Source organism: Lycium barbarum, chromosome 3 (assembly GCF_019175385.1).
Source record: "Lycium barbarum isolate Lr01 chromosome 3, ASM1917538v2, whole genome shotgun sequence".
NCBI lineage: Eukaryota > Viridiplantae > Streptophyta > Magnoliopsida > Solanales > Solanaceae > Lycium > Lycium barbarum.
This window is the reverse complement of record NC_083339.1, coordinates 138971243-138980172: the sequence shown is the minus strand read 5'-3', so window position 1 is coordinate 138980172 and position 8930 is coordinate 138971243. Positions and strand designations below refer to the sequence as shown.

General features: G+C 32.5%; 1 protein-coding gene across 1 annotated transcript; it reads left to right on the top strand.

Annotated features, from left to right (window-relative positions):
• The first annotated feature begins 3882 nt into the window (after nt 1–3882).
• LOC132634288 (glutathione S-transferase U10-like) lies at nt 3883–5430 on the top strand. The gene is made up of 2 exons (XM_060350561.1): nt 3883–4283; nt 4966–5430. Exons 1-2 carry the CDS (start codon nt 3966–3968, stop codon nt 5329–5331), a joined length of 684 nt encoding a protein of 227 aa, XP_060206544.1. The 5' UTR covers nt 3883–3965; the 3' UTR covers nt 5332–5430.
• The last annotated feature ends 3500 nt before the right edge of the window (nt 5431–8930 follow it).

Sequence of the window (8930 nt, the reverse complement as noted above, 5' to 3'; positions counted from 1 at the left end):
GTCTTGCCAAAGTGACGCCATATTTTAGAGAAGAGGAAAAAAAAACTATTCACTAAAATAATTTATACAACTCATGTGCATATCAATGCTCATAGGATTTCATTCCTTACTATAATAGTTGGGATTACTTCAGTAATCTTTATCCAACATCAAAGGCATCTTTCGAGATTTGGGTTCTTATAAATACAAATACACTAGCATATGCATGCTTATGCTGATGGAAAAAAAATGTGTATATTCTTACTGAACCATAATAATATATGTATATTATTTCCATGATCTCAAGTATAATTTTTAAGTATCAATGTAAAGCCTAATTCATATCTTACTATCTTGAAAATACTCTTCCACATATTTTATGCATGTTAACAAATAGTACATCAACTAATTAATCTTATGTTATGCACAAAAAAATATCTGAGATCATCACATAATAAACATCTACCCTAATATTTATAAAAATTGAAATTTTAGAAATCACATTGGGCAGAACACCTTAAGAATTTGAGAAAGTAAAACCTGAATTTATGCGGTTCTAATATCTTCAAACAGTGGCCAACATAAATTAACTGAGTCCGAAAAGCCGTGTCGTTTGAATACAATTCTTCATAATCACTGTAATGCAAATATGTTTGCGTGGATAAATTCCAGTGTTGTTATAAATCAAGTCACCATGCCATCTTTCCCATTGACCATAAAATTATCCTTCATCATTATGGTGGATTTTCATGTATTTGCCAAGTATTGGCCACCACCAACTGTTGGCATGTTTTAACCACACTGGTAATTGTGACTTCACATTGATTGTTCCATCCCATAACAATTTTGTTTAGTGCCATCATTGGCCTGCTCATTTGGACATAATGGAGTATGAAAAGAAAAGACGTGTCTGTTTAAACAACATTCGGAACTTCTCCTTTATTTTCCTCTATATCAGTCATCCATCAGACAGTTCAAAACCAGCGAATACAGTGAGTAGATTTCCCGTAGGACCATCCAAGAATGAACACAGTCCACAAATTGATCGCTCCGATTTTTTCTCTACTGGGGATTCAAAATATTCATTAAATTCCTTAAGATTGTTAGTAAATCTATGCTCAAAATCAGTAAACCAGAAACATGAGTTAATCTTAAAAAACATAAAATCCATAAAACTGAAAATATCTGAGTCCACAGAATTCACTATGTGTCCTTAAAAATTTAATTCCCTCACTGTACCCGAGGTTATGGATTACTACCTCTCAGGATAAAACGGAAATACCTGTTGATGGCGTAGCGGCACCTCAAACCCCACCAACTTCATCGAACGCAAATTCGGCAACAAATCATATGACTCTACTAAAATTTTATTTTGAAAACAGATGCAGAGAACAGTTTAGAGGGAGAAAAATATTCAGATTTTTGTGTATAGAATCTGAGGCTAGTCCTCTAAATTTATAGGCAATGAAAAGGTGAGATGGAGAGGTGCAATCCAAAAGGTGCCTTTTGAGTACACTCCAAAAGGTACCTTTTCTCATTTCCCATTCACACTCCAAAAAACCCAACATGTTATTGTTGTTGTTATTGTGCCAGTGTGATGTGGTTTTACTCATTTATTGTCACTTGTCGTCATCTCTATAAATATAAATTCTTTTATTTTGGGGCGTGACAATCTTTGTGTGGATCAATATTCCTATCTTTAGTTCAGCGACATCAAGTGTGAAGCAGTAGTCATATTTGATTTACTGTAACTTATCTATATATAATATAAAGTTAGGCATAAACAAGGTGATGTGACACCTCTATATAGCCACCATTCCTATTTATCTTTTTTCTCCTTTTTTTGAGTTTTTTATTTATTTTTTTATGAATAATCCACTAACTAAATGGCTTAAAAATCCTCACAAAATAAATGTTCATATCAGCCCACGTAGTACATGATCTTATTGCTAATTAACTTGGTTTGCATTAAAAGCAATTTAAGCTTTCTTCAGTCCTTCTCCGTGGGTGTAGTCGTGCACAAGAAAAAAAAAATCAACCGTTCCTATTCTTTTAACAATTAGTACCTTATTAACTCATAGATAATTACACCTCATTTTGTAACTGACACATTACTAATCCTCTTTAAATAGATCCTCTATTAACTCTTATATATTATGAGTTATAACATCTCCTCCTCGTGTAACATTACAAATTCCTTCCCCTCCGTTCTCTTAAAACATATGTTCTTTTGTAAATTGTTATTCAATATTATAGGTTGTTTATTTTCTTCTTTTGTTACTTTCTTTATTTTAGCTAGATTTAGTCTTTTACGGTATGTATCCGAGATCTTTTCCGACGTGTTTTTATATGTATTTGAGACCTAATCCAACAAGAAATGCTTTAAAATTAGAATATTATACCAAAATTCTATAACAACAATGAGCCAATCATTTATGTGGAAAACTATTTGCAAAGAAGATGGAGTCGCTCTTCAAATTTTGACTGCCCAATGCTATGAAGGTGGAGCTTCATTTCTCGACATTGTAAAGGTCACAATATGACCTCCTTACAAGCTCGCAAAATGTATGTAAAACTTGATGAAATACAATACTAATCAATTGTATTTTTTATTCTAACGGTTGTGCTCAATCTTTCAATATATGGCAAAGAAAGAGAGGGAATAGATGGGTCAGGAATTCTACCGCGAAATATTTTTCAGTGGGAGAGGAGAAATGGAATCGGGTTTGATTTCTATTTTTGAGTTGGAAAATAAAGAGCTTGACGGGTTGAGGTGCTTTTTATTTTTATATTGCATCTTTCTTTTTCCTTTCTTGATACAATTAAAACAATGAAAAAATTTCATATGAACTAAAATAAAGAAAATTCTCTGCATAAATTGAGTGGATTTTTATGGCAGCAAATATTTTTTTTGGCACTAAAATTATGGAGTTCCTATAAAGACTACTGTAACCTCTAAAATTCAAAAGATTATCCAGTAATGGTCAACTCGATTTCACCTTCTACAAGTGTTCTAACCTATTATATTGTTGTATTCTTTTATCCTATATTATATAAAAAATCATGTCAATTTCATGAATTCACATTTAGTTATTGTGATAATTATCTTTTGAGTTCAGGAAAAAAAGAAAAGGTGACAAAAAAAGATACAAGTTAAAGTCCGTTTTATATTTTCAATGCCCTAAAGCGATTTCACTTTTAATTACTCAAATTATATTTTATAATTTCTCGATATCTTTTGTCATTTTGTTTGTCTATGTAAATGAGAGAGTTGTAAGGTTAGCTATAACTTCCAATTTCTTTAAGAATTAACTTTACTATTTTTATTTTTCAATCGTTATGATATTGTATTTTTGCAATGAATCTTTGAGATACACTTGAGAAATTGTCACATAGCCATTATCAAGTACATTAGATGACACATGGATTTTGAATTCATATATATTCATTGTTAGCAATTTTTGTTGTATGTGCTATTTCGAGATCATGAGTTTATAAATTATTATTTTCCTCGGTTAGACTACTTAATTGATTACTGCTCAATTTATACCGTCAAGAGAAAAAGGTAATAATTATTCACCAACTTTATGTAAAAGGAATTCCTATAGAAAGTAAGGATCTTTCTCTTTTTTTTTTTTAATAAAAATTACTCCATTACATAGATTATTCAATAATATTTTAATTTCTCTTTTTAATCGCAAGTGTGGACATATTCAATAGTTTTAGTAAAAGAAAGCACAACCAAGTAATTCTAGTTAGTGTAGTCTTATTTGATTCACTATAACTTATTTAGTAAAAGAAAGCACAACCAAGTGATTCTACTAAGTGTAGCACAAAACCAACCTCTCGCTTCTTCTAATAAAATCAAACCGAAAGATTACGCAGCTTGTAGTTAGTGGAAATTTCTATTTAGACATCTAGTTCCACTAAAGTACGACATCCTTGGTATTAATCAACCTTAAAAAAACAAGAAGAAGAAAAAAGAAATGGAAGAGGAAAGCGAAGTTACACTACATGGAATGTGGATTAGCACTTACGCAAAGAAAGTGGAGCTGGCTCTAAAAATCAAAGGCCTAGCATTTGAGTATGTGGAAGAAGACTTGAGCAACAAAAGTTCTTTGCTTCTCAAATATAATCCCGTGTATAAGAAGGTTCCAGTATTGCTTCACCATGGAAGACCTGTTTCTGAGTCCCTTGTTATTCTTGAATACATCGATGAAACCTGGAAGAACGAACCTCGATTCTTACCAGATGATCCATATGAAAGAGCCACAGTTCGTTTCTGGGCTACTTACTGCCTTCAGGTTATGTTTTTATGCTTCTTTTCATTTGTGTTATGTATATGGAACGACAGAAGTAATTTTTCATAGGGAAGTCACTTTCTAGTTTTTAGTATGATGGAATTCATGTTTCACATGAAAAACATGTTTTAGTGTTTGATCCGATATAATTTTTCATTGCTCACAGGAAAGTCAGTTTCCAGTACTGTTTGATCCAATGGAATTCATTTCTCACATGAAAGACATTTTTTTAATGCTTGGTATGACGGTAGTCCTCCATGAAACACATTTTTTGGAAAATGATTTCCCTTATTTATGGGTAGAAGTCATTTTTCTTACATCCTGACTTTTAAGTAACCTTATACTGTTACTTTCTTCAACCAACACTTAGTAGATGTTGTTATTAACCTCTAGTACTCAAAAGTTTCATCAGATCAAAGACTGTGATTTACTAATATTAATATTAATCTTTAATATCTATTTCTTCTGGCCGGGGAAATATTTTTCACGTCTCACCAACCAAAACAATAGAAAACATATGACGAATATTTTTCATGGAAAATGACTTCAGTCGTACCAAATACATATGTCAATGAAAAATATTTTGCCATGAAAAAATGACTTTCATCGTAGCAAATACAGTCAGTTATATTGTAAAAATTAGCCGACTTCAACTTGGTTGGTTTTAAGATTAAATGATTTGCAGATATCAGACACCATGAAGAAAGCATTTATTTCAGCCAAAGAGATGGAGGAAGGAGCATTTGATCCCTTCTTTGAGAAACTAAAAGTGATTGAAGAAGGAATGAAAGATTTCTTCCCAGGGGGAAGGTCTATTATCGGTGCTGACAATTTGGGGCTTTTAGATATAATAATTGTGTGTTCACTTGGTACATATAAGGCATTAGAAGAAGTACTTGGGATGAAGATTGTGGATCCTCATAGGAATCCATTTGTATGTTCATGGGTGACCACTTTGCTTGAGCTGCCTCTGGTGAAAGAGACTATGCCTCCACATGACAAGGTTGTTTCAAGACTTGAGTTCATTAAGCAAAATGGCTTTACGTTTTAATCCAGTATTTAAAATGGTAATGGCAGTACTTATTGTGTGTACGATGAATAAGTTTGCTTTTATTAATAATTGTAACTCAAACTTCAACTTCTTAGTGAACTTGAATACCTAAATGTTCTGTATGATGAATTGAAGCTTGATACAACACCTCTGAAGTCCAAACACACGAACCCCAAGTTAGAAGCTCATACGATCACTCAACTTTGGGTAAGTGGCATTTATAGTCACTCAATTTTGTTTTGAATTTTAAAAGTTACTCAACTTTTGGCAAGTGGCCTATATAGTCACTCAACTTTGTTTTATCTTCCAAAAGTCATTCAATTTTGCGTAATTGGCCTTCATAGTCATTTTAGCCGAAAATATAATTTCATGTACATATTTAATGACGTGCCAGTTATAATTTATTTTAAAAAAAATATCTTAAAAAATTAAAATCAATAATTAAATTTATTTAGGATTCGTTTAGGATATTATTCATCATTAATACATAAAAATCATGAGCTTAGACAATATATCTCAAGTAATATTGCAAGACATAAATAATAATAATAATAATAATAATAATAATAATAATAATAATAATAATAATAAAATATTCTAAGAAATTAAAATTCAATCAAATTAAACGAGTGAGCCAGTAAACACAAAATAAATCATAACCTCTAAAATGTTCAAAGAAAAGAAATTGAAAATTTTTTTGGTAAGAACCTTTTCTTTTATTTATTGGCTCACTTGTTTAATTTGATAGAATTTTATATTCTTAGAATAATTTTTTATACTCCCTCCGTTTCAATTTATGTGAACCTATTTCCTTTTTAGTCTGTGCCAAAATGAATGACCTCTTTCCTAATTTGGAAACAAATTCACTTTATGAAATGATTTACAGCCACACAAATATTCAAGACTTATTTTGAACCACAAATTTCAAAAGTCTTCACTCTTTCTTAAATATCATGCCCAGTCAAATAGATTCACATAAATTGAAACGGAGGGAGTAGTATTTATGCCTTGCAATGTTACTTGAGATATATTGTCTAAGTTCATTAAATTTATGTATTAATGATGAATAATATCCTAACTTTAGTATTATATGCACTAATTATGATGAATTGAATCCTAAATAAATAAATTTAATTATTGATTTTAATTATTTAGATATTTTTTAAAATAAATTATAACCGTCATGTCATTAAATATGTACCGAAAATTATATTTTCGACTAAAATGACTATGGAGGCCAATTACCTAAAGTTGAGTGACTATAGAAGCCACTCACCCACAGTTGAGTGACTTTTGGAAGACAAAATAAAGTTGAGTGACTTTTGAAAGACAAAACAAAATTGAGCGACTCTGACGGCCAATTACCCAAAGTTAAGTTATCATATGAGCTTCTAACTCCACGAACCCCCTGCTTAACACTTTCGTGTTCACCTTTTTTTTTTTTTTGGCCTCTTTGAGTGTTGAGTTCCACACTGGTTGGGACTTGAATAATTTGTCTCCTTATATGATCTTATACAATCTTTAATCCATAGCTACTGTTTAAAACCGAGCTAGCTCAAGATCTTTTTTTTTTCACATGGTATCGGAGTGCATTCCCATTTTATGTCCTCCACGATGTCTAGTCATGAATATACCCGGGACGGCGTGGGGTGTGGGGGTGTTGAATCCCATATTTATCCAAAAGTTAATCCGTGAAACTGTTGTTTGAGATTAGAATGTTCCAAAGAAGTGATTCTTTGAAGGGAAAAGGGTCAAATATACCCCTCTACTTTATTTTATTCGTTAAATATACCCTCCGTTAGTGAAAGTTAATAAAGATACCCCTGGTGTCTTCAAACTTCACACTTATGCCCCTATTTGGATGGAAATCCCCAAATCCTCTCAAATTACCCAATTTCAAAAAAATTACCCACTTTTTTTGTTGACCCGACCCGCTTATCATCATCATCATCAAGCTCTAGCTTCATCTTTTTCCATGGAGAAAAAAAGAAAAAAGCAAGAACACACCCAAATGATAAAATCCCAAAACTCACCTTAAATTTCATCTTTAAATCCAACTCCAAATCTTGGTGCAACCAATACTTGGAGTCAGAATAATTGACAAAGTATAAATCTTTGAACCATAGAAACAACCTGTTCTTGAAAATTAACACAGACATTGAATACCAAATTACATCAAGAATTAAAAAAAAAAAGAGGAAGATGTAATTAGCTAGGAAGTTTCATTTGTGTCGTGTTTTTTCACTAAGTTGTGATTAGTAACCAGATTAAGCTGGTCCTCCTTGTCTTCATTTACCGAAACTGAATCTTCATCTTAAAATTATGAATCTTAATCTTCAAATTATGAATCTTAATCTTTAAAAAAAAGTTATTGATGTCCTATTAAGCAACTTTATTACGACAAATTGCCAGTTTGCACACGAGCTAAACAGACAGTTAGGTTTTGCACAAAATGCACCAACTTGTCTTGCCAACACCATGCAGCCATCTGCTATCTTTAGTGATTCCACACAATTTTGTCTTCATTCTATGGGTGTCAAGTGGGCCGGGCCGGGCCATTTTAACGTGGGCCACAAGGGGCCGGGCCGTAAGTTAAGGGGCCGGGCTTGGAGAGGGAAAGGGTGTCCGGCCCAGCCCACCTCGGATAGAGGCTACACCTCGGGCTAACCGGGCCCGTTAGTGAGCCGGGTCGGATTTTAGTTAGTGGGCCGGGCCGGGCCGGGTTTTAGTTATTTTTAAAAAAAATTCTAATACTAAAATTTATTAAGTTTGATACTTTAAAAACTAGTTGTTGTCAACTTTATTTTAACCATCAAGTTCCTTAAATTATACTTTGACCGTATTTTCGGGGCCGGGCCGGGCCGTAAGTTAAGGGGCCGAGCTTGGAGAGGGAAAGGGTGTCCGGCCCAGCCCACCTCGTATAGGGGCTACACCTCGGGCTAACCGGGCCCGTTCGTGGGCCGGGCCGGGTTTTAGTTAGTGGGCCGAGCCGGATTTTAATTATTTTTAAAAAAAAATCTAATACTAAAATTTATTAAGTTTGATACTTTAAAATCTAGTTGTTGTCAACTTTATTTTAACCATTAAGTTCCTTAAATTATACTCTGGCCGTATTTTCAATCTATAAATACCATTAATTCCTCTCCATATTATCTCACAATTCCCTACTTTCCTCTTTCTCTAAATTTCCTACTCATCTAAATGGGAACTAAATGGGAACAATGCACATGAGTTTTGAAACTAAACCAAAGTTCTTAATTTAATTATCTCATCTGATCCTAAGTCCTAATGTCATGTGCAGATTGTCACACCTCCATCATCGGCGGAGACATTTCAATACGCTAAAAAATATTTAATTATTATTATATATAAAATATTTGAAACTAATAAGATTTTATTAATATATTATTATATATATTTAACTAATAGTTTATATTATTATATATTGTATAACCTATTGAAATAATTTTGAACTTGTGTAAGCCAACAACAAGATAGTAACTTAAAAGAGGTATTTGATTTATTTCACGCATCAGCAATTTCAGAGGCTTGTCATTTCACTGATTTTGTCAGCCTCTTATAATGTCTTGTTGCTTTTG